The sequence below is a fragment of the Cricetulus griseus genome, chromosome 4, assembly GCF_003668045.3.
Source record: "Cricetulus griseus strain 17A/GY chromosome 4, alternate assembly CriGri-PICRH-1.0, whole genome shotgun sequence".
Lineage (NCBI taxonomy): Eukaryota > Metazoa > Chordata > Mammalia > Rodentia > Cricetidae > Cricetulus > Cricetulus griseus.
This window is the reverse complement of record NC_048597.1, coordinates 35,898,502-35,925,294: the sequence shown is the minus strand read 5'-3', so window position 1 is coordinate 35,925,294 and position 26,793 is coordinate 35,898,502. Positions and strand designations below refer to the sequence as shown.

Genomic DNA, 26,793 nt, shown 5'->3' with positions numbered 1-26,793 from the left:
TTCATTCCCTACCTTGATAAGTGAAGAGAACATCCTTACCTTGTTTCTGATGTGAGGTGTGCTCTCCATGTTCCTATGTAGTATATAGCTTTAGGCATAGGATTGTTGTATCTAGCTTTTATTGTGTTGAAGAATATTCTTTTTATTATTGGTTTCTTCAAGGCAAAAGGATGTAGGATGTTGAGTTTTTTGTTTTTTGTTTTTTGTTTTTTTTTTGTCAAAGCCTTTTCTACCTCGATTAATATGATCCTGTGATTTCTGTCCTTAATATATTTATGCATTTGATTACAGTTACTGATTTGAACCATCCTTGTCTCCCTGAAATGGTACCAGGATGGTCATGCTATATGATTTTTATCAAGTTGTTCTGGAATTCAGTTTGCAGGAACTTGTTTGAGTGATTTTAAATCTGTGTTCATTAAAGAATTTGGTTTATAGTTTTCTTACGTGTTGTGTCCCTATCTAGTTTTGATACCAGGGTGATCCTGACTTTCTACAATGAGTAGTGTTGCTTCTCCCTTTCTATTTTCTAGAATTCTCTGAGTAGCATTAGTGTCCCTCCCTCCCTCCCTCCCCTCCCTCCCTCCCTCCTCCTCCTCCTCCCTCCCTCCGTGTGTGTGTGTGTGTGTGTGTGTGTGTGTTGTGTGTGTGTGTGTGTGTGTGTGTGTGTGTATCTTTACCTGTGTGTCTATATGCTTTGTGTGTGCAGGTGCCCATGGAGACCAAAAGAGTATGTTTGATCCCCTGGAATTTAGTTTCAGGTGGTTGTGAGCTACTTGATGTGGTGTTGGGAACCAAACTCAGGTTCTCTGCAAGGACAGAAAATACTCTTAACTGATCAGCCATTTCTCCAGCCCTGTTCCTTACTTTTTAATGGTATGGAAGAATAGGGCAGTGAATCTGAATGGTCCTGTGCTTTTCTTTGTTGGGATATACCTTAGTATTTCTTCAACCTTGTTGCTTGTGATAGATCTTGTTACTTTTTTATATTATATCTTCTTGAATTATCTTTGACAGGTCATACATGTGTAGAAATTTGCTCATTTCTTTTAGTTACTCCATGAATTTAGAATGAATTTTCAAAGTATTCCCTAAAGGTCCCTTGGATTTCATTGATATCTTTTGTAATGGTCTCCCTTTCATATTTAATTTTGTTAATTTATGACTTCTCTTTGTTTTGATCAACTTGATTAAGTATTTCTGAGCTTATTTCTTTAATTTTTTTTTTTACATTTATTTATGTCCATGTTTGGGCACATTCCTTTGTGCCCACACACATGCTTGTGCGGAAGTCAGAGGACACATTTTGAGTGTCATTTCTCTTCTACTATGTAGGTCCTGTGGATAAAACTCTTGTCTTCAGGCTTGGTGGCAACCTTCTTTCTTTACACCAGTCTTTATTTTGTCTAAGCATCAACTCTTTCCTTGATTCTTTGTGCACTGTTCTTTAACTGTCAATTTAATTAAGTTTGCTCTGATCCTTACTTCTTTTTATCGACTGCTTTTTAGTTTGGCTTGTTCTTGTTTCCAGATCTCTCTCTCTCTCTCTCTCTCTCTCTCTCTCTCTCTCTCTCTCTCTCTCTCTCTCAAATTTGATGTAAGAGCTCACAGCTGTAAACTCTTAGAACCACCTTTGCAGTACCCTAGTGGTTCTGGTAAGTTGTGTTTTCATTTCATTTTATTTGACTCTAGGAATTTAAAATTTTTATTCCTGCCTGATTTCTTCAATGATCCAGTGGTTGGTCACTTAAGAGTGTTTAGTGTTCAAGTATTCGAGTTTCTTTCTTGCTCTGGATTTATAGTTTTAGTCATCTTGTGATATGACCTGATTGAAGAAATTATTTTATTTCTTTTGTGTTTGTTAAGACTTGCTTTATGGGTTAAAGTGTGACTGTAGAGAAAGTTACATTATCCATGATTACTTTTTCTAACAGATTTTGCCTATTATTTCATTATAAACTGTGACATAATTAATAGCCAAGTTAAATAAATTGTAGATATCTCTGTATTCTATGTTTTCTTAGTTTCTGATAAGTTCAGCTTATGTACATATCAGACTTCTAAGACTTGAGTTGAGTGCTTTTCTGTGTGTTCTGATAGCACATACATAGCTACATATATGTATCTTGAAATATTAACTTTATTCTTCAACTCCTAGTGGTATCTGGTTTAGAATCAGGTGAAGTTAGTAATATTTTTCTTACCACTTTGATTTCAGTCTCCCTTGTACTTTTTTTTTAAATATATGCTAGATGTTATAGGGATTTAAATTTTATACTCATAAAATTAATAGTTTCCTGTTCTAATTACACACAATAGAGAAATTCATAATCAGATAGAAAGGGGCTGTGGAATTATAAAGAGCATTTGTAATCATGGGTGAGTTGATAATATTTGTGTATATGTGTGACCATTATTGAAATGATAGGTTAAATAAAGAAGAAAGTAGTAAATAATGCTTTTTTAGCTGATAGGTGGATCTGTGGTGGAGGCTAGAGTAAAATAATAGTTTGATTATTATTCATTCATTTATACACTCAGAAGCAAATACTTACTAGCATCTTTTAAATGCCAGGTACAGCAGATGGGACAGTCAGTATCATTTGGAATTTTAATTCCAATGAAGTAGAATAGGTAATTGTGAAATTGGGTTTTTGATTACCAGCTGCCTATTTTGAAGTTTAAACTTGTCTGTTATTATCTAAAATACAAAATACTTGGTTGGATTTTACATAAAACCCTTACTGTTATTCACAATTAGATTAATTACAATTATTTTTTAAAAAGTATTGATAAAAATTGATTTCTTTTTTTCTCTTATAGCAAAAGCCAGTGAATTCATTTTCCTCGAGTTAAACAGTTCAGTTTCACAAAAAGAAGAATTGAAATTGAAAGATATTATGATGGAAATAAGTACGACCAATGGAGAATCAGAACTCTCTTATCCATTGTCTTGGGATCAGGCATTACCTTTGTTTCAGGATCTCACTTCAAAAGAAAGCTCCTTTATTCATTATTACTATGATTCCATTTGCTCTGATACAGAAATGAATAGGAAGTCACTGTCTCAGGTTAGCATATGATTAACACAATTACTGGGGATAGGGAGGTAAAAATTGTTTCACTCTTTAAAATGCTGTTTTGTTCAAAGTACATAAGAACACAAAGGAATTTTCAGTGTCAGAGCTGGAAAGTGTCTTCAACAAAATCAGTAATGATTGGATGAGCTTGTAACCAGAGGACTGCATAGACATCTCATACTGATGCCGATATGGAGTGAAGACATGAATGTGTGTTTCATTTTTACTTTTGATAGTCAGATATAGACAGGGTTTTCCTTTTTTCAACATTATGTAAGTCTAACATTATCTCAAAACAATAGTAATGAAAAATGTTACGTTTGGGGACCTTTTAGATGGCTTATTGGGAAAAGTACTTCTCGTGCACGTTTCTGAAGCTCACAGAAAGCTGGAAGGAGAGAACCAACTTCCACACACATGCTTGCCACATGCATGCCCATACATATGCGTTAGTCATAAGTGCATATGCACACAATGTTAATGGTAAATGCATAAAAAATAAGTTGTACCTTTTTATAGATTGATAATATACTTGTGGCTTATATAACTGTCAGTTATGTCTAGAAGGAAAAATATTTCCTAAGTAGCTATGGCAAACACATTTGTTCACACACATAAATATGTACATAAGTGCGTTCTAAGGCTCTTTTATTCAAAAAGCCCATAGATACCCATAATACTGTTAGGTGAAGCAGAAAGCTTAACTATATTGCGTATATAAATTTATATGTCATTTTTCATTTAATAATAGAATATCAGTTATGATATGAGCCAGTCTCCTTTAATTTAAAATTTTATTTTTTCCTAGTATTATCTACCTGTTTTGATTATTTTTGAACCACAAACTTAAATTCTTCTTTAATTGTGGAACTCATACCTGGAAGTAGGACTTTATATTAAATTTTAGCCCTTATATTGTATATGAAATCTTTCAATAAAAATATTTTTCATTTGATTATATATGTATAGTAATTTTAAAAGTGTAGTTGTTACTCTTTGATATACATTTCTTTGAGTCATAGTTTTTTTCAGTTACAAATCTAGATTTTACCTGTGTTTTTGAAAACTAATGTTTGTTTTTATGCACTCATAAGAGTTTTTTTTTTTCTTTCAGCCCTCAGATTCAGATGCCATCAAGCCTACTTACACTTTCCTACAGAAACAAAGTAGTGGTTGCTACTCATTTTCTATTACTTCAAGTCCAGATGAAGAGTGGCGGGAAGTCAGGAACACCAGACCTGTTCAGAAGTAGGAGCTGTGTCCCATCCTGTTTGTAGCCGTGTCGTAGTAGTTGCTTTTACTTATGCTGTGGGTTTTAAGCAGGTTACCTTTTAAAATGCTTTGAGTTTACTTTTATGCTCTTGGCTAGTGATGGAAATAATTCTGTTTATGAGGCACATGAAAAAAATGACTTAACTGCAATTTGGAAACATTAAAGAGCTTATTGAAAATCTTGGGATAGCAATGTATGGTTTTGGAAAATGATACTTATATGAACATATGATAAGGAAATGAATCTGATTATTAAAATATCTCTCAGTTTAGGAACTTTGGGTGCGTATTTAAGTTCTCTTTTTAAAGGTGCTACTTGATAGATTATCTTTTATATGTTTTCTGTTTGTGGGAAGGCACAGTATTCTGTACATTGGAGATTACTTCTATACATTTGAGTATCTCCCCCCCCCCTTTTTTTTTAAAGGAGTTGAAAGCACAGGATAAGATTTAAAATTTTCAGTTTTCTTGTTTAAGTGTTTTGGTATCAAGATAAAATCAACTGTGGATGACACTTGATTTCAAGCCATTTTTCTGGTATAAGCATTATAGCTTTATTAAATTACTACATTTGCCCATCAAACGGTTCCCTAATGATTCCAAGGTTATAGCCTGGAATTCACTTCTGGTTTTCTCTCTGACTTTTCAGGGGGAGTGTTAGGAGAATGCTTCTGAGCTGTCATTTGTACTCTGCTACCCTCCAGTTATGATCTTATTGTTTCCTTTATGTTCTCTTCAGCTTACGTTGTAACATTGTAAGCACTTTCCTTGTTACTTCTTCAGTATCCACCTCCTGGCCACCAGAAAGATTGAATGGGTTTTGAGTGCTGGCTTTTCTAAACAGAAAAGGATTCATTTTAGATTCAAATTTAGAATTTGCAAATTGTGGCATTGGGAAACTTTTGCTTTATTATAGCAGTTGCTGAAAGTTAAAAATTACGTAAAAGAGAGACAGCCTTAAGGGCATTGTAACTGATCATAGAATGTATCCTTTTTCTAAACGTGTTTTAGACGTTAGTCTTCTGGGACTAGCCCCATGGGAGTTAGTGGAAAGGAAAAGCTAATGGCCAATGTAACATAGGAGATTTATAAAAATGTAAGAAACTATAATTGGTTATGTCTTGATATTTTATCATATAAAGTTAGCTGTGGATATTACTGCCTACTAGCTGTTTCATGAGAAATCTTTTAATTAATAACATTAATATAACATAAATATATTGCATGTCACATATAAATATATTTTATGTATTAAAATAAGTTCTATTTTAACTTTATTTTTATTTTTTAAAGGTTGATTGTTTATCCTCCACCACCTACCAAGGGGGGCTTAGGAGTAACTAATGAAGATTTGGAGTGTTTAGAAGAAGGAGAATTTCTTAATGATGTAATCATTGACTTTTACCTTAAGTAAGTACAGTAATTATCTTGTTTTATAGGTTTTACTGCAAAACTTAAGTATCTGTTTTTTTTTTTTTATTTTTTCCACTTGTACTCAGGATTGAACCTAGAACCTTGTGCATAGTAGGAAAGCCTGGGATATTGAGTCTAGAGCCTTGTGCATAGTAAGAAAACACTCTGTTGAGCTGTACCCTGCCTTAAAATAAGTGTCTTTATCTGAATTATTTTCAATTTTAGTTAAAAGTAACCTGGGGAGATTTCAGATTCAGAAAACATTTTGGTTTCCAGAATTTTACCGAGGTTGACAAATTCACTTGCATTCTCTCACCATCTGTAGACACCACACATCTCAGAAGAGTTACTGCTTGCTTTTTTTACTTAGTTTTTATGTGTTGATTTTTTTTGATGTGTACTTTTTGAACACTGTGTATTATGGTGAAGGAAGTATTTACAAAATTGAAAACACTTTGGGGACAGAAAAGAAACCACTCTATTCAGTGGTCTTTTTATACTCTGAGGGTTAAGAATGGTCACCCGAGGAAAGGCCAAGCTGCATACAGTCACGAGGAAAAGCCATACGTGGCAAACACATTTCCCATAGAATATATAAAGGCTGGCTTGAAATTTAGTTGAGTAACAGCAGGAAGCAATAATCTTAAGTAAACTCAGTCCTACCTGCTACACCTGGGCGGAGCCTGCAAACACATTCCAAGAACAAGTCCGTATTTTTGAAGAAATAGGTCATTAGACTCTTTCTTGGAGTGTTCCCACAAGCATGGTTCTTCACAAGGCTCCATTCCCTTGACTGGTTTCTGGCTACCTTTAAGCATCCTAACAGTTAACTGTCATCTAGAAAAATCTGTCATGATTGCAGTAAAATTTTTAACTTAAAAATGTCAGCTTGTTGAATAGAAAAAGCTTAAGTAATAATTATGAAAGCTCTTTAATTAAGTCTATGCAATATAGGTGTTGGGTAGAGCCCTTTAATCTTGGCACCCAGGAGGCTAAAGAAGGAGGATTGTAAGTTCAAGGCCAGGCTGGGCTATATGGTACACCTCTGTCTTAATAAACCCAAACAAACCTAACTAAAATAAAAAACCCAAATCAAGAACACTAATAATTCCCAAAGCCTTTTCATGCAAAGGAAATTCATTTTTTACCCTTCATTTTGCACCGTATCTCTAGACTTAAGATTTCTAACACTCAGTTGAGGAATCTAATATTTTAAAGGTCATTTTAAAATGAATTTATTATCATTTAGAGTATTTTTTATTCATAATTTTATTTTATTCTAGTTACAAAGGCTCAGAATCTCACATTATTACAAATTTATAGACATAGACTTTAAAGTCTCTAGAAATTCAGTTTGAGCCTTTTAAAAATATATTCCACATAGGAATACAATTCTAATAATTTCATGTATTTTTGTTTGGTCTGTGTAAATTATGAATTGGTATCAGTTGCTGGTTCTTCTCTGTTTTGGTTTTTTGAGGCAGGGTTTCTCTGTGTAGCCCTGGCTGTCCTGTAAGTCACTTTGTAGACTAGGCTGGCCTTGAGCCTAGAGATCTACCTACCTCTGCCTCCCAACTGCCCACCGGCCCGGCTGCCTGAAATTATTAATCTGACTGCACTATCAGGAGTAGCACTTCTTTTTATTATGAAAGATATAACCACTAAGTGATTGAGTGACAGTTTCCACTGGAGAATTATTTTAGTATGAAAATAGATTGGGAATTTAAGCTAGGAATAGTCCAGTTACTAAACGTTTTCTAGATTTATATATGTCATAGTCTTACATGACTCACACTCATGCGATTATTTGGTCAACATTTCCTCCTATTTTTACTTTTTTAGGTTGCAGATGCTACCCTTCTACTGTGTCTCCAGTGTAAATGTGGTGCTTAATACATGTTAGGAGCTTGGTAAACACTTATTAAATAAGTGGGTAATTTCTACTTTTAAGTGGTTGTTTTGAAAGGCAAGAGATAACTAAAAGAGAAGCTGAGAGCCCAAATCATAGAAAAATGCAAGATTTCTTTGAATTTAACTGGATGTAACAGTAATTTCTAGTTCATAAAGGGTAACTGAAGAAAATACGGTAAAATCTAATCACAGTTTACTTTGTGGGCTTGCTTCTTTACAGGTATCTTCTACTGGAGAAAGCTTCAGATGAACTTGTTGAACGAAGTCACATTTTTAGTAGTTTTTTCTATAAATGCTTGACAAGAAAGGAAAATAATTTAACAGAAGATAATCCAGATCTCTCGTAAGTCAGCCTAATGTAATTAAGATTTTAGAGGAATTTATTGTGTGTGTATGGGTGCATCATGATGTGAAGGTCAGGGTACTATTTTCTCCTTCTAGCACATGGATCCTAGGGATTGAATGACAGACAGGCTTGGCACCAGCTTGGCAGCAGCTGCCACAACACTGAGTCAGATGTCTAAGTTTTAAGATGAAGACGACTCTATTTGATGCGCCTAGTGAAGTGTCTTCATTGTAGTAATCCCGAGAGCAAGCATACTAACACTTCTGCAGGTCACTGGTTTGTCAGCTGTGAGAACCATTTCTTATCCTTTCACTGTTCGCTCTGTAATAGGGAGACTGGTTCTTGCAGGCTGTATCTCCAGTTGCATTGTGGATACTAGAAGTTAAGAGAACAAGGAATTAAAAAAAAAAAAAAAAAAAAAGAGAGAGCCAGACTATTTCTTCCCTACCCTTTTTGCTTTGGACATGATTACCAGAAGTCCTATTTTCTCTGGATATATCTCTTACTGGCCATGGTTGCTATCCCTTAAATTTCCACTTGGAGGCACTGCTGCTTTCCTTGCTGTCCACCCTAGGGTGAGTGCAGTGCCCACTGTGCCAATCTCTGATTGCCTCACTGGCCTTTTAAGAATGTGGACTTTCCCTGAATAATATTCTGTTACAAAGATGTAGGGCTGTGGTTTGTTTGTTTGTTTTTCTGGTTAGTTCCTTGCTGACATGCTACTATTTTATTAAGTTAGTGAACATAAAATGAAAAGCATTCTTATTTGCACAATTTTGCTAAATGTCTCTATTCAGTACTTTTTAAAACTATTTTTTTTATTAAGAATCAAAACCATTAAGTAGTGGATAGGAGTAGACAAAAATGAAGAAGTAGTTACTATTTATTAGCTAGTAGAAACTCAGATAGTTATTGTAGCATGGACTTTCACAAACCCTTGCCCCGTGCCCAGCAATTTGTATTAGAACCCAATTAATAGATCTCTGAGCTTTTATTTTTTTTTAAACATCTGTCTTCTATTTTATAAACTTCCAGGGCACATTTTTTGTTCATTTCCCTTTTCCTTCAAATTACAATGCTTTTTAGGTACATAGGACCCATATAGTATATTCCTAATTCTCTGTCTACATGTATATCTGTATATACCAAAGCCTGTGGAGGTCAGAAGAGGGCACAGATCCCCTGGAACTAGAATTACACACAGTTGTGAACTGCCATATGGGTGCTGGGATTTGGAATCCAGGTTCTCTGGAAGAGCCAGTGCTCTGAACCATCTCTCCAGCCCCTATCCTACTTCTTTAGATGAAAAAAATAAAAAAAAAAAAAAACACGGGACAATTAAGGATTGGATATTTAGAAAAGGACAAATAGCTAGGGACTAGTAGGCCTGGACTTAAATCCTTATTTTTAAGTTTTAGTCCAACATTTTCAAAGCCTTAAAAATGATGATGTTGCTCATATGTGGATTTTAGACGTAGAGTAAAGGATTACCAGCCTACAATCCACACTGCCAGAGAAGAGAGTAAACAAGGAGGACCCTAAGAGAGACATACATGGTCCCCTGGAGAAGGGGAAAGGGTCAAGATCCCCTGAGCAAATTGGGAGCAGGGGAGGAGGAGGGAGAGAGCTATGAGAATGAGAAGGGAAGAGGAGGAGGGAAGCAGAGGACATGAGGGAGCAGAAAGGTTGAGTCAGGGGAAGAATAGAAGAAAGGGTATGTGATAGGTAGGGTTTTAGTTGTGGGGGGGGTGGTAGGGGAGGACGGAAGGGAAAAAGGGAACTGGGATTGTCATGTAAAACAATCTTGTTTCTAATTCAAATTAAAAAATCTGAAAAAAATGATGATGTTGGGCTAGACATGATAACTTAGCAGGTGCTTGCTCTCAAGGCCAATGACCCATGTGGTAGAAGATAAAACCTACTCCTGCCAATTGTCCTTTGACTTCCACACGGGTGTGTGCCCTGTGCACATCTACACACACACACACACACACACACACACACACACAAACCAGCGATAGAAATTTAAAAGTCAAACATTAGAAATAATGATTATGATGGTTAAATGAATATGCTTTTTAAATTTAACTCTAATATTTTTGTAAGGTAAATAATAATTTATAGTAATGCAAATGATTATTTATAGTGACGTTTATTAATAGAAACTTAAAAAAATAGGCTAATTACACATAGTTGAATGTAGTTTTCAAGTTCCAAAGTTTAGTTATTTCTGTTGTTTGTAGTGTTATAATGTATGGTCTCTGTTGGGACATACGTGAAAATAACAGGTTCTTTTACTGGTATACACTGGATAACTAATATAAACTAAGGCTGTCTTAGACAAACTGGGATTATGGTCAACTTTAAGTGGCTTTATTGGTTTAGGTCTTGTATTGATGGGCAAGGCCTTTTAGAATCAAAGAGAAAAAAGCAGTGCACCAAGAGAGAAACATTTGAGTATCAATTCATAACAAAACGCCCAAATTGCTAGTGTTAAACAAACTGTAGTATAAATGACATACATACTATGTGAGGCTACATTTTTTTATTCTCCCTAAACTTACTTCACATTTGCTCATGTATAGTCAACCTGCTTCTTCTCAGTTTTCAGATATGCTCAGCCCTTCCATATTTTCTTCTGAACTCTCTTCTAGCACTTGCATTTTGAAGTGAGAACTCTATAATGTTGTTTTCCAATTATCCTTGCTTTCTGTGAAGTGAGAGACCATCTACCGTGACTTATTCAGTGCTTGGTGTTGTGGAATATTACTTAACTATGTAAAGATGTATTGCACTTGTTTAGGTTGCAGAATATTACTTTCACTATATAAAGGTGTGTTGCATTTGTTTAACTAGGCGAAGATGTGTTACATTTGTTTATGCTGCATTTGTTTAACAATGTAAATATGTGCTGCCTTGCCTACCTAAGACACCTGATTGATATAATCAAAAGCTGAAAGGCCAATAGCTAGGCAGGAGAGGGGTAGGCAGGGCTGGCAAGCAGAGAAAATAAGTAGTAGGAGAACTCAAGGCTCGAGAGGAGAGGAGAGGAGAGAATGACAAAGAAAAAGAGGGAGATCTCCAGGGCCAGCCAGCAAGACATGGAATAGGACATACAGGAAGGAAGGAAGGAAGGAAGGAAGGAAGGAAGGAAGGAAGGAAGGAAGGAAGGAAGGAAGAAAGGAAGGAAGGAAGGAAGGTAAAAGCCCCAAGGCAAAATGTAGATGAAGAGAAACAGGTTAAATCAAGGTGTAAGAGCTAGCAAGAAACAAGACTAAGGCTGAGCATTCATAATTAATATTGTCTCTATGTCATGATTTGGGAACTGGTTGGTGGCCCAAAAGAAAGCCTGCTACAGCTTGGAACAAAATAGGAAATCAAAACAGAAGATGGTAGTAATGTCTATTACTAAGTAGAGACACTGTTAGATATTTAATTGGAGGTATTTACACAGTTAAGAACTGAGAAAAAGAGACTCGATATACTCCATAAATTTCCTTCATTTAGTGTTGTGTGTATGAATGTGTACATACACCTGTGTAGCTGGAGCTCTGAGGATGACTTTCAGGAGCTGATCCTCTCCTTCCACTCTAGAGTCTGGGGAGTGAACTTAGGTCATTGGGCTTGTGCAGCAAGTACTTTAAATGTTGAGAACCAGCTCCTAGCCCTTGTATTTTCTCCCATCATCCTTGTGTAATTCTATGTCTTACGTAGTCCCAAATACAGTTAGCTTAAATATGAAGTCTACTAAACACTAACATAACAAAATAAACCAGGTGTTCATCTTTAATGTTCTCAAACAGAAAACAGGTTAATAGTTTATATACTAGTTGAAGTAATTGTTCCTAATTTTATATAATTATTGAATTAAAATGAGAGCATTCAATAAACATAACTTCTGATTATTTTACTTATAATAATTATTTTTCATATGGTGTTTAATCTGTCATATCTTTTTAGCTCATTCTGGATTTTCTCTTAACCCTGATGTTTACTCATAAGGTTTGATATTGTTCAGATTGTACTATATATTGATATAAAGTACACAGAGATTGAAGACTTCTGAGGCACTGACCCAGAAATCTCCTTTGTGCCATTTTAAGTGCCCACTTTTTTGGTTTTTCTGAGACAGGGTTTCTCTGTGTAGCTTTGGAGCCTATCCTGGCACTTGCTCTGGAGACCAGGCTGGCCTCGAACTCACAGAGATCCACCTGCCTCTGCCTCCCAAGTGCTGGCATTAAAGGCGTGTGCCACCAATGCCCGGCCTTAGGTGCCCATTTTCTTTGTAGATGTTTGCACATCCAAAATTAGTTTGCTACAACTCCCCCAGTGGTTTTTTTTTTGTTTGTTTGTTTTTTTAAAGTATAACAAATGCTCAAGGTGGCTGTTCTAGATAATTTAGTATAACTCTTTGTATCCTTTTTTGGCACTGTATTTTAGTTATTTCTTTATATTTTCTTTTGCCTTCTTTAAATTATAAATTCATTTCAGACAGTTCAGGTTATTGTCATCATTTGTTCTTTGGAAATGAGTAAGTTCCTGTTGGGGAACTGACAGGGAAGTGGATGAGGTCAGCAGATGCACAGCCTTCTCCTGCAGTTCCCTTTTGTGTGAAATTAAGGGAGGTGAAGTTTACATTTTACAATTACAGACAAAAAAAAATGCATTTCTTCTCTTCCATTAGGTTTTAACATTTAACACAGAGAGAACAGTTGGGTAATTTCCTTAAGGTTTGATGATACTTTACATAGTCCTCAAGTGGAACAAAGTGGAAAGATTAGGTTTGAGTGTGTCTGTGTTCAGCTGCTGAGCCACTTTGTAATCTACAAAGCATTTAGCAATGTGCTGCTTTTACTGTTTATTCCAGTGTTGTTCATGGTACTCAGATAGGAGAACAATCAAATATGTTTCTGCCATGTTAAATTATATACTTTGAAGATGGGGTTTAACAGACCTCTTATTTTCAGTGTAAAAGGTGGCTTTTAATCCCATAACTTAGAGACTTTACACTTTTAGTTCAGTGTCTTAAATTACAACTTTTAAAATAAATCTACATGTCTTTCATATTCCTAGGATGGCTCAGAGAAGACATAAAAGAGTCAGAACATGGACTCGTCACATAAATATTTTTAATAAAGACTACATCTTTGTACCTGTAAATGAGTCGTGAGTATTTTTGACTATCTGAAAACCAGTTAGGATTTTTTAAATCTCTTATTAATGCAGTTAGGATTTAAGAAAAAAAATATTTGAGGTATAATCAATAAAAAGTATGGGCATATAAAGGCATAGGTCACTTAAGTTTTTAGTAGAAAAAAATGGCAGATTCCTCCAGTGTTGTAATAACCAAAGCAATTAATTTTTTTGTTTTAAGAAATATTTTGTAAACTAAAGCTATCAGAAGAGAATACATTCCTTAAATTATAATACAAAAAAGTGATGTTACTGGTCTGTTTATTAATAGAGATCCTGAAAAGGAAGTACTGAATGTATGCAGTAGGTAGCATTTGTACTATTCAGACAGTACTTCAGAAACTTTTATTTATGGCCTTGGTAAATTGTGGCAATTGGTGTGGAGTGTGTGCTCCATCGTACATGACATGCTGTAGTGGATGTCTTCATAGTGAGAAGTTTGTCATATCTACTGTCACAGATGTGGCTCTAGAAGACTCTTCCACATTGTGTAATTTGGCGTGTTATTAAGATTATAGTTCTTTTCAACAGGTCTCATTGGTATCTCGCAGTCATTTGTTTCCCATGGTTAGAAGAAGCCGTGTATGAAGATTTTCCACAAACTGTGTCCCAGCAGTCCCAGGACCAGGAATCTCAACATGACAATAAAACAACAGGTGACAGACATTGTTAATAATAATCACAGTAATAAGCAGATTAAGGAAAACAATATGAAGTTAACAGTTCACCTATTTATTATTAAACTTATTAAAAGGGATACAAAATGTTTGAAATTCTCATGATTCTCAGCATTATACAAAAATGTAATTCTAAAGTCATACTGTTGATGCTATATTTCATTGTAGCATTTTAAGAGAATAGGCTGCTAACATGACTCAGAATTCATGGTAGGATTCTTCATGCATAGCTTAAAGTCTCTAATTTAATACTTCTTATATACTAGTAAGTCAGAGGTAACATAGTAGCTCATATTTCTTCTATAATTTTCTTGTGACATCAGGTCTTAAGTAAGCAAATAAGCCTATTTGATAAAACAATAAAAAATTAAGTGTTTTGTAGTTGTAACCTAAATAGCAAGGAAAATTGATAGTAGTTTTCCTCACTCACACTGTCCAGAACCTGGGGAGGAGACAGGGAAAAACTGGGGACTCCTGTTTATTTTTTATCCTTTTGAGCTTCAAAAGTTGTGAGAACCATGACATGAAACTACCTTCCTCCACATTAATGTACACATTTTTATTAGTTTTCTGTATTTGAAGATAGTCTTTTGGGAGGAACTGGGCCCAGCCAATTTGTATTTCAGGTTTTGGTTCTGAGGTTTCTATATTATGTGACAACAGCCAACTCTTAACCAGTTAAGTTTTCTCATAACCAGTATCTGTTAAGTTTTCTCATAATACTGACTATATAATATATATATATATATATTATATATATAAAGATTTTATTTATTTATTATGTATACAACATTCTGCTTCCATGTATATCTGCACACCAGAAGAGGCCACCAGATCTCATTATAGATGGTTCTGAGCCACCATGTGGTTGCTGGGAATTGAACTCAGGACCTCTGGAAGAGCAGTCTGTGGTCTTAACCTCTGAGCCATCTCTCTAGCCCTATAAAAATATTTTTTCTTTAATTAGTACTGTGGATACCTCTTGAAGTTCAGATTGTCTAAATTATCTGTGTTAACACACAATAAAGACTCACAGTGACTTCTTTGTTATTAGACAATGATCCACGAACCACTTCCACAGCATCCACGAGTGCAGAGGATTCCCAAGTAAGTGTGTTCTGTCCAGATGTGGAGAAGAGAACTCTTAACAATGACAATGTTAACTACAAATAGTGCCTTCCTAAGCAGATGGAGATGGGTGTTAGTGACTCATAATTAAACTGTGCTCCTCTTTGATTGTTTCAGCAATTTTTGGGAAAGAACATGAAGTTACCAGTCTTGCTGATTTGTTTAGTTTATATCAACTTCCTCTCTTAGAGATTCATTGTGTCCTTTAGAAAAATAATGGTCCTAAGATGGTCTTAGAAATCAGCTTGATCTACTCACTCAGGAATTTATGAACGAAACCATTGTCAGCGAAGCTCACAATTGTTAATGCTTTTCCTTGCTTCTCAGCCTCTGGCTCAGATCAAGTGCAGATTAAAACTGTTTCAGTTGAGGGGCCTGGGCAGTCTATGGGGCCTCTGGCAATGGAACCAGTATTCATCCCTAGTGCACGAATGGACTTTGGGAGCCCATTCCCTATGGAGGGATACTCTCAGCCTAGAACATGGGGGAGGGCCTAGGTCCTGTCCCAAATGATGTGTTAGACTTTCATGATTCCTCATGGGAGGCCTCACCCTCCTGGGGGAGTACATGGGGGGTGTGACATAGGGGGAATGGAGGATGGGAGGGAGAGGGAACTGGAATTGGTATTTAAATAAAATAAAAAAATCCTGTTTCTTGTGCTTCAAAGGAAGAAATGTGTCTCTACAACCTCAATTGAGTTGCAGAAAGTGTGCAGGCACAAGTTATCTTTCTTGTCTTTAAGATAATAAATGAATAAAGATAAAAATTTATGTTATTGTGTAGGCCCTTTTAAAGCATGTATATGAGGGCAGTGTGAAAGTGTATCAGTCAGTGAGTTTTGGAAAGTGGAGTTAGTTAGATTTATTTTGAAGCTAACTGTTGAGAAAGAACTTTTACTTGAAAATTTAATTTCAGTATTTGAAACACTTTCAAGAATAAGTGGCTACTAATGTATTTAAACTAGCTTAAATTGCAAAGACAAAAATTCATGTTATTTCAGAGTACCGAGATGAATGTGTCAGTACCAAAGAAAATGTGTAAAAGGTAAGTACATGTGATGATAATATTAATAATAATAATAATAATAATGTAAAGGTTTGAAAATTCTATTTATATATTTGTATATATATGTATAGTTAAGGATTTATTTATTTTATGTGTATGAATGTTTTGCCTGTATGTGTATATTGTACCCGATGTGTGCCTAGTTCACTACAGAGGTCAAATGAGGGTGATAGATCCCCTGAAACTGGAGTTACAGACAGTTGTGAGCTGCCATCTGGATGCTAGGAACTGAGCCCATATCTTCTGCAAGAACAAGTGCTCAGAGCCTAAGAGCCATTTCTTCAGTCCTCAATTTTGCTTATTTATTTATTTATTTATTTATTTATTTATTTATTTATTTAGTGTGTGTGTGTGTGTGTGTGTGTGTGTGTGTGTGTGCGCGCGCGTGTGCGTGCGCGTGCGCGTGCGCGCACTCTCAAGCTTTGGCACATGTCATGCACAGTACACATGTGGAGGTTTGAAGACAGCTTTTGTGAATTGGTTTTCCCCTTCCACCACGTGAGCTCCCAGTATTGAAGTCGGGTCATGAGACTTACCTCATCAGGGTACCTGATGAACTATCTCACCAGCCCTGGATGTTTTCTTTGTTTGTACTTTGGTTTTCACCTTTATTTAAGTCTGTGCATCCTGATTTCTTCCTTTGTGTTTTAAAGGCCGTGTATTCTCATACTAGACTCCTTGAAAGCTGCTTCTATACAAAACACAGTTCAGAATTTACGAGAGTAAGTAACGACAGTTTTCACATTCAGTCTGTTATCTAAAGCCTTGGCTTTTCTGAAACTACCTCAAGTGATACTAAAAGCAGTCCTGGAGATGTGGGGTTGGGTGATGTAACATCAGGGCTCAGAGGCAGTGTTGCAGCCTAACAGGCAAGAGGGCCATAAATTCAAGGTTGGCTTCCAAGGACAGTGGACGGTAACAGTGAGATCCTGGCTACAATGAAAAAAGAGATTGATGATAACAATGTTAGTAATCTTTTTTTGCTTTGTTTTTCAAGACAGGGTTTCTCTGTAGCTTTGGAGCCTGTCCTGCAACTTGCTCTGTAGACCAGGTTGTCCTCGACCTCACAGAGATCCGCCTGCCTCTGCTTTCCAAGTGCTGGGATTAAAAGTGTGCCTCACCACCTCCTGGCAGTAATTATGTTTTTAACATGAACTTAAATGAGTCTGAAAATCTGATTGCCAGCAACATCCCCTATTGAGTGTTAATAGTGAAGGATTTAGATTTGTCATAGGTAAATTCAAAATTTTTATTTGTAATTGAACACAACCATAATATTATACAACATTGCAGATATTAGTGATTATCAAAAATAAAACCTGAAAAGAAAGTAGAAACATGTAAGTTTCTGTTTGTGCATGTTTTCCTGTTTGTGGAGAGAGAAGGAGAGAGAGGGGATCATTGTACAAAAATTTGAAAATCAGGCGGATGGGTTGTGAGATGGTGGCATGCTTGTGCCTAGGCCTAGGTGTGGAGGTCAGAAGACAACTTGTGGGAGTTGGTTGTCTTCTTCCACCATGTGGATCCTGGGGATCTAACCCAGGTTGTGAGGCTTCGAAGCCAGAACTTTGCTAGAAAGTGCCTTTACCAGTTGGCACTAGAGAGGAATTTTCAAATTTAACATAGGGGCTGAAAACAAACACATTTTAAAAGCCATGTGTTAGCTTACTTTGTAATATAAATAATTTTGTGTTATCTGAATTGTGAACATCAAGTTGTTAAAAAACTAAGTTTTATTTGAAATCACATCCTTTTCTTCAAAGTGGCATTTGTGAGGGCTCATAAGTTACAATTGTATTGTTGAAATTGTGTCTTTAGAATTTAATTTGAAGCAGCAGCTTTTGTAAAGGAGATGTTTTCTTCCCTTGTAGAAAGTGTTGCAGACTGACCAAGGTTTCCAACCATGCTACTTTCCTTATTGATTATTTCAGGTATTTAGAGGTAGAGTGGGAAGTTAAACGGAAAACTCACCGTGAATTCAGTAAAGCCAACATGGTGGATCTGTGCCCGAAAGTCCCAAAGCAGGACAATAGCAGCGACTGCGGGGTCTATCTACTGCAGTATGTGGAAAGCTTCTTACAGGTAAAGTGCACGTATGCATTTCTCTTGCAACTCACAGTTACCAATTCTGGCCAAGAAGAGGCAGGAAAAGTGAGTAGGCAAGGACACACAGAAGAGACATGGAGGCCACAAGTGACCCAGATGGGAGAGTCTGAGAACTTTACAGTTCTTTGGTTATTATGTTAAATCAAATAAAGCTGTAGAGGAAAAAAATGGATGAAGATGTGAAATACAGAAAATACCAAGTTTACATTCTAGAGCTGAAAACATACAATAGTCTATTAAGAACATATGTGGAGTTCTTTTTTTTTTTTAGGGATTAGAGAAATTTCATTTTCATCTTCAAATCTTTAATAATTTGGCAAGGTAAATTATGGCATTATCTCTGTTACAAATGAAAGTTTAGAACTTCACAGTTGTTATTTATTTCCCCAAATTGTCAAAAATAAAATATACATAATAATTTACCAGTTAAGGAATAAGAATAAGACTGCGATTTGGTGAGAAAGTTTGGTAACTTGTCAAATATGGGCTAGCTCAAGTATTGAAGCATACCATTGTATCAATGTTATTACTGTTTATTTCTGTGCTTTTATATTGCTAATTTTATTGTCGTGTTGGTTCCTTTCATGCATTACCAATCTTGCTGTTACTAGTTCATTCTTAACTATTCCGTGTGATTGCGAAATAAGACATCTTTCAGTAGTAATTATTTACTATCTATATGATATAGTATTTATAGACAAATAATTTTTATAGATACTTTATTTTTTTAAAACAATCTTTTTGTTTTATTATGTGGAGTTCTTAATGTGGTGGTGCATATGCCTGTGTAATTAGGTAGCTGAGCCAAGAGAATGAAAAACAGAGAAACTCACTTAAAAGGATAAGGTCGGGACTGGAGCGGTGGCTCAGCAGTTAAGAGCACTAGCTGCTCTTCCAGAGGACCCGGGTTCAGATCCCAGCACCCACATGGCAGCTCACAATTGTTTATAATGAGATCTGATGCCCTCATCTGGCCAGCAGGCATGCATGCAGACAGAACACTGTATACATAATAAATAAATAAATCTTTAAAAAGGATAAGGTACTCATTTAGGTGGGTTGTGGGTCTACCTAGTCTTTTGCAGTATGACATTATCCAGTGTGTCGTGATGCATTCATAGCTGTCCTGGGGTGCACGTGACCTCAGGGATGCAGGTGGGACACAGCTGGTAGCACACCAGATACAGCAGAAGATAGAACTTGAAGGATAGCGGAATTAGAGAACTTGAAGGAAACAGAAAGTGTCCAAGGGGAGTTCATGGAGTAAGAGAATGTAAAAAAGAGATGGGTACGATAGGGTGAAGGTCTCATTTTCGTATAATTGGAATCATAGAAGGCTTAGTAAAGGAGCGAGTAGGGCAGACAAAATGCTAAAGAAAAATTTCCAGATGCAAAAATACCCATTTACTTAAGAAGCTCAGGACATCAAAGTGGAGGAAACAATTAGAAGCATGGCTCTTATTTTCTAATTCATAGACTTTATTGGAATGTAGCAACATTAAAGGCAAATCTTTAAGTGGTGGGAATTGTGGTCTTTTCAGCAGCTCGTTTAGTTCTGTCACTAGCAATATGTATCACCTGAGAAAATACGTTTTGACCAGAAGTCTTTTTCGAGAATTCTCATCTGCAGTTAGGACTCTCCTGTGTCTTTAATATTGGGAGGAAGATACTACATAGTAAAAGATGCTTCACATTATAGAAATTATCATGAAATTGTTAACATTGTACTTAGTCCCCCCTGTATTCCACATTGGAACTTCATTATGTGGTGACAGCTGGTCCTCTAGTATTGTTCCCATGTAGATTTTGATTTAAGGTTTAGAATGTCCAGCAGGTATTGTTAGTGATGTATTCTTCCTTTGTTACATAATTCCAATTTTAGTAGCCCCAGTCAATAGAATATATGTTAAATACATAATCACCATATAGAAATAGAAGCTAAAAATTGTGTACTAATATATAGCATTGACCAGGTTAAAAACAGAGGCTCGAAGGACCACTGGGTTTCCCTAAAGAAAACAATACAAATTCTAGTAAAACTATCAGGCAGTAAATACCATGTAGGCATTGGTCCATAGGCTCACTGTCAGTGAGTCCATCTGAAGATTACAGTCAGTCCATGCTCTCACCCTGTCTTCTCCAAGGTGTAAGTCCCTACATTAGCTTTCTAACAATTTCTTCAGATTTATAAACACCAGGTAAGGGTAGCCTTAGCAACTAAAAAAAAGTTAAATGCATGGAGAATGATTTCAGAGTTGCAACACCTTTGCCATTAAATTAACAGTGTGGAAATATAGCTGTCTAGAAGTTGTGTCTTACCCAAAAAAATGACTTTTAGTGGGACTCCATGTTTGCAATTCTGGAAATCTTTATCACCAGGGATTTCTCCATGATAGTTTAATAATATTAACATGGGTTCAAAGCAGTCTGATTTCTGAGGTCTGCTGAGTCATTCTTTACCAATTATAACTACATAGACATGCAGAGTAACAGAGGAAACTATTTAATTTTAATGTTCAAAAGTTAGCAGTTTAATAAAAATGTTCTAAAATTGATTGCGGCCACATACCCCTGTTGAGAAACTGAAAACTACTTGTGTGCTTTGTTTGAGTGCTGTGGTATGCTATGCAACCAGCTGGTGATTTTTGAGAGGTATCATTTTTCACTTTTTATAAAACTGAAATTAAGAAAAAATGAAATAATGATGTCACACTAATGGCATTCTTTCTTTTCTCTATTAGGACCCCATTGTTAACTTCGAACTCCCAATTCACTTGGAGAAATGGTTTCCTCGCCATGTAATAAAGACCAAGCGGGAAGATATCCGAGAGCTCATTTTGAAACTTCATTTACAGCAACAGAAGGGCAGCAGTAGTAGCTAATCTGTGCAGACATGGCGCATGCTCTCTAAGCTTACTGGAAAGCCGCTTACCAGCATTTGTGTCAGCTTACAGAGAAGAAAGTAACTTGCTGTAGTTCATATATTGTTGAAATGTATATGGTATCTTGTTTGAGTCATTGGGCTCTCACAGCTGAAGGTGTCATAGAAGCACTTATAAGACAGAAATTAAAATTTCATAAATATATTTTTATGATTAAATATGCTTGGATTATGCAATAGCATATGTAATGTGGGAATGTTTTCGTAAGTAATAAAACTCTGTGATCTATACTTCCACATGACTGGGTGTTGATGGGAGTTAGGTTCTCCCTGGTGCCAGCCCCAGCACTTGTCAGATTTGTTGACAAGTCACATCATATTGTAATTCTATTCTTTGCAGCTCAAGCATGCAGTATGAATACTGTGTATTTTTTTAAAAAAAGGACTTAGTATCAAGGCTTCAGAAAATGCCATTCAAGGCATCCCTTCTGTATAGTGTGAAAAAAATACCATTAGAAAAAAATTTACCCTTTCTAAGTGCAGCTTATTATTCTCAATTGCTAAATGGAATTACTCTGCTCTAATTCCCCTCCTCCATTTCTTTCAGTGTCATATATAGAGGTCTGAGAAATGAGTTTATTTGTTCAGATAAAACGTGGAACAAATTTTATGTACCAAATAAGTTAAAAAAAATTATGTAGCTAAGCTTTGTTAATTTGAGGTATAGCTATATAAATATTCATTCCTACATTACCCCAGAATGTGTGGACACTGTTTCTATAAGGGATAAAATTGGTGTCCTCATAATTTTAATAAAGAGAATACCTTTAAACTTTTATTTATTATTTAGAACCAAATATGTAATTTTATAGTTTGGTTGCCCACTATTCATCTGCAAAACCAGATTTATCATTTCTTTTATATTTTTAAGTTATAGTTTTTAAAGATGTATGATCCCCCAGGGATCTCATACGTACAGCCCCTAATATTTTATTAAATGTTCAGGTAACAGTTCTATTGAATTTATGTGATGACGGTGGTATTATCTGTTAATACACTATCAGAATACTTTGAGGGAGACGTGATCATACTGCTTTCTCAGATAACGGACTTGAGAATATTACTTTAAACATCTCTTGCTTTTATGGTTTATAGCTGTTATGCTGTTATAACAGTTACAATGTATGTAAAGCATTCGAAACAAAGTCAATTTAAGATAAAACTAAGAAGTCTGAAGGTCTTATTTCAAAATCAAGTGACTTGGGATTGTCAGTTAGCCTTAGTGTCCTCAGTTTCTATTGATCTTGTCTCTCTCGTACTGTTCAAAATACATGGCTTTTGGAGATTTCACATGAAAACACATATTTCATTTTCAATTTATCTGTTTTGGGGAGAAGCTTTTTTTTTTAAAGTGGCTATTAATTGTTTTGTACATCTAATTTTGGAAAGCAAGTATACAAGCTATCTTGTAATTTCTGAACTTCTTTGTGTGTTTTTCAAAGATACCACTGTCCTTCATCATGTTTTGGAGACTGTTTAAAATTTGTTTTCCTAAATTCATGTAGAAATAATGACTTGAGGATGTCAGCATTTTATATTAAACATGTTTTCAATTCATTAAATCGAGGTGTAATTTTTTCTTAAATATGAAGCACTGCTAGAAATGGGTGACAGCTAAATCACCTCCTGTGATGGATAACAATCAAAACTCTAATTAAGAGCATTATATAAAATTACCTCAGGATATGTATGGGGAGTATGTATGAAACATAAATGAACATTTATGTTTATTATGCTAGAATTGTATTTTTAACTCTATTGTGTCCTACATCTACCATGTAATTGGATGTTTAATTTTTCTTAACATTTTGGCAAGTTTACAGTTAATTTGAATGTCTTTTTGTTTAAAGGAAAATACTTTTACTTCAAGTTGAGCAACTTAATTAGATAAGAAGTGTTCCCCAAATCCATAATCCAGAATGCTCCCAAATTTGAAGCATTCTGAGCATCAGCATGATACAACAAATAGAAAATTCTGTACTTGACTTGTGATGGATGACAGTCAAAACACTGAAAGTATAGTATACAATTAGATCAGAATATGTACAAAGAATATATATGAAACATAAATGAATACCATGCATACACTTGGTCCCTTCCTTAAGATATAGTCACACATTTGCAAACATTCTAAGATCTAAAGCATACAACCCAGGTATTTCCTGTGATATCCAGCTCCCATCGTCTGATAGCCAGTAGTAAACACAAGAAAATGAATGCTATGGTCATCAGGCTCTGTGGGTAAAGGCATTCACGGTGTAACTGGTGCCCTAGTTTGCTTTCTGTTGCTGTGGCGAACACTATGACCAAACCAACTTGAGGAGGAAAGAGTTTATTTCATCATATACTTCCAGGTCACAGCCCTTGAGGGAAAGAAATCAGGGCAGGAACTTGAAGCAGAAACCATGGAAGAACACTGTTTGCTGGTCCAGTCCCTCTGCCAGCATTTTGCTACACACACACACACACACACACACACACACACACATACACACACACACACACACACGAAACATACTTTTTATAATACTTTGTATTTATTAAAAGTTTTACACATTTTGATTTTATATCTATCCACTGTTATCATCTTCTAATACCTGTAGCAAATTTCTTTTGGACCACCAACCAGCTCCCAAATCATGACACAGAGTTAATATTAGTTATGAATGTTTGGTCTTATGCTTGTTTCACTAGCTCTTTTAACTTAAATTATCATGTTTCTTGTCATCTAAGTTGTGTCTTGGGGCGTTTTTATCTTCCTTCCCTTCTGTATATCTTACTTTGCTGCTGTCTCCATGGCTGGCTGGTGGCTGCCTGGCTTCTAGCCCTGGGGCAAGTCCCTCTCTTTCTCCCCTCTATCTAGATTTCTCCTTCTACTTATTCTCTGCCCACCAGCCCCACCTATCCCTCTCCTGCCTAGGTATTGGCTGTTCAGCTTTTTATTAGACCAATCAGATGCCTTAGGCAGGCAAGGTGAAACAAACACAATGCATCTTTTCATAATTAAACAAATGAAGCATAAACAAATGTAACATACCTTTACACAAAGTAATATTCCTCAGCATAAACGAATGTAACACATCTTGCATAGTTAAAATATTGTTCCACAACAAATGCCCACAGTGCCTTCCACTTTGTTACCCAACTTCATGCCCTTTTTGCTGTTGTTTATTAGTAGCCCCCTGGTCTAATTAGTGCTTCCTGTATGAGACAGATGTGGGGGCCGTCCACTGGGGCACGAACCTCCTTCTCATCTAGCTTTTTATTACTGCCCAGGCCCAACTCCCCAGAGGTGGAACTGCACACAACAGTGCACCAAGCCCTCCCACATCAATGAACAATCTAGACACTTCCCCACAGGCATGGTCTCAGGTCAGTCTGATCTGGGCAATTCCTCAAATGAGACCCTCTTTCCAGGTGACTCAACTGTATAAACTTGACAATAAAAACTAATACCAGGATGCACAGTGACCTGAGTTTGGCTCTTGGAACCCATGTTCCATTTTTGAAAGCAAACACTCATGTCTGGACAGATGAATGAGTCTAATAATTTGGTAAGATTCGGTAGGAATAGAGTTTCTTTGAGAGTGCTGAAGCTCAGCCTAAAGGGTATTAATTTTGTTAGCATAGGATATTAGTGAGAGACAGTAGACAGCGAAAAGCATGTCAATGGCCAGAGATTATTTATAGAGAAGATACAAATTTTAACTTAAATTCCTTGAGATTGGGGGTGGGGGAAGGGTGTGAAGCAATTTTTGTTTGATTTTGTAAATCCTATTCAGTCAGGTAGTGCCTGAGTAACTTATTTTTTAAAATTTTTTTTTAATTAGAAGATTATTTTACATATTTACATATGTCAATCCCAGGTCCCTCTCCTCCCCCCCCCCCCCCCCCCCACTGACACCCTACCTATCCCATACCCTTTCTGCTCCCCAGGGAGGATGAGGCCTTCCTTAGAGGGTCTTCAAAGTCTTGTCATATCCTTTGAGTTAGGGCCTAGGCCAACCCCCTTGTGTCTAGGCACAGGGAGTATCCCTCCATGTGGCTCCCTGTAGGGGAAGCTGTAGCCACACCTACTTAGGGGCTGGCTACAGATGTGCCTGACCACGCCCTCACAAGCTTTCGAGGGCGTGGTCAGGGGACGTAGGGTGACTCAGAGAACTATTTCTCTTTTTTTCCTAATCCCTATTCAATTAAACCAATGCTGGATTTAGAGGTGGATTTGGCTTTCCTCCTCTAAAATCCAAGCACGTTATTTTACTAAACTTTAACGTTTCTATGTTGTATCAAGAAGCCAATTAATATAATACAGAATAAAAGAAGAATTTGGGGACTGTCTTTGTCTTTTCTTGGATCTTTCTCTCAAGGTGTACACCCTCTCATAATTGTTATGCTCTCATGGTTGCATTCCCCAGCATGTGTACATACACAAGCAAACATTTCTCTGCTAACTGTTTATGTTTGAGTCCCACACAGCCAATGAAGACCTGCCTGACAGCAATCCCTGGACACCCTAAAAAGAAAATGGGCCACACCTCCTCGACTGCACTAGATCCAACTTGCTCCATTTCAACTGACATTCCGGCCAGAGGTTCCGGTACTGACTTCAATCAAGTTGAGGATTTCAAGCGAGATCTTCTATCAAGAGAATCCCATCTAACATGGACTGGATACAATTCATTCAAGACTTTCACAATACTAACATTTTCTTCCTACAGGACCCCACATGACTGTCATCGTCCCATTTCAGCAGGAAGTAACTTGGAGAATGCTACGCCCCCTTTCCCCATTGTTGTCACTTAGGATAGTGAATATACCTAGTTAGGGATAGCTTCCTATTGTTTTTGGTTGGGATTGGAATGAGGTGTTCAGGCTTGGATACCTCTCTCAGATGACTTTAGGGTTTAATTAACATAGATAGTTAGGATGTGACATAGCAGATTGTTGTATCTTCTTATATTTTACCTTTATGATTGTTAATTTTGGATACTTTACACTGTTAAGTTTTAATCCTCTTTTATACTAAAAGGGGAATTGTAGGGGAAGCTGTAGCCACGCCTACAAGCTTGCGAGGGCGTGGTCAGGGGACGTAGGGTGACTGCATTTTCGCTTTCATTTTCTCTTTTGGGCTTGCGTACAGACTGCTGCCACGCCGGCTGGCTAGGTCGCTCTGTAAGTAGGACTTTTCCCTATTAAATACCCTTATATTTCTACCTGACTCCGTATTGGTAATTTCCCACAATAGCTCCCAAAGTCCATTCCTATGCTAGGGATACGTACTGAACTACTACAAGGGGCCCCATAGATTTCCGAAGTCTCCTCACTGACATCCACATTCAGGGTGTCTGGATCAGTCCCAAGCTGGTTTCCCAGCTATCAGTCTGGGGACCAAGAGCTCCCCTTGTTCAGGTCAGCTGTTTCTGTGGGTTTCACCAGCCTTGTATGGACCCCTTTGCCCATCAGTCCTCCGTATCTGCAACTGGATTTCAGTTCAGTTCAGTGTTTAGCTGTGGGTGTCGGCTTCTACTTCCACCAGTGATGGGAATGTACTGCTGTGTATGTTTATCTTATTGATTGTTAAATAAAATACTGTTTGGCCAATGAGACAGCAAGTTAGACGGAACTAGGAGTCAAAGAGGATTCTGGGAAATGTAGTAGAGA

At 36.5% G+C, this 26,793-nt stretch overlaps 1 protein-coding gene across 15 annotated transcripts in view; it reads left to right on the top strand.

Annotated features, from left to right (window-relative positions):
- Positions 1 to 22,694, top strand: part of Senp7 (SUMO specific peptidase 7) — a 124,482-nt gene extending 101,788 nt beyond the window's left edge. For all 15 annotated transcript variants that reach the window (XM_035444473.1, XM_035444469.1, XM_035444468.1 and 12 more), the window contains 11 exons: positions 2,824 to 3,071; positions 4,195 to 4,328; positions 5,646 to 5,762; positions 7,897 to 8,019; positions 13,096 to 13,188; positions 13,747 to 13,871; positions 14,947 to 14,999; positions 16,021 to 16,064; positions 16,739 to 16,807; positions 18,017 to 18,167; positions 20,933 to 22,694. In XM_035444473.1, coding sequence (XP_035300364.1) covers positions 2,824 to 3,071; positions 4,195 to 4,328; positions 5,646 to 5,762; positions 7,897 to 8,019; positions 13,096 to 13,188; positions 13,747 to 13,871; positions 14,947 to 14,999; positions 16,021 to 16,064; positions 16,739 to 16,807; positions 18,017 to 18,167; positions 20,933 to 21,073 — 1,298 coding nt within the window. In that variant the 3' untranslated portion in view covers positions 21,074 to 22,694. The remainder of the gene's footprint in view (positions 1 to 2,823; positions 3,072 to 4,194; positions 4,329 to 5,645; positions 5,763 to 7,896; positions 8,020 to 13,095; positions 13,189 to 13,746; positions 13,872 to 14,946; positions 15,000 to 16,020; positions 16,065 to 16,738; positions 16,808 to 18,016; positions 18,168 to 20,932) is intronic.
- Positions 22,695 to 26,793: the final 4,099 nt, after the last annotated feature.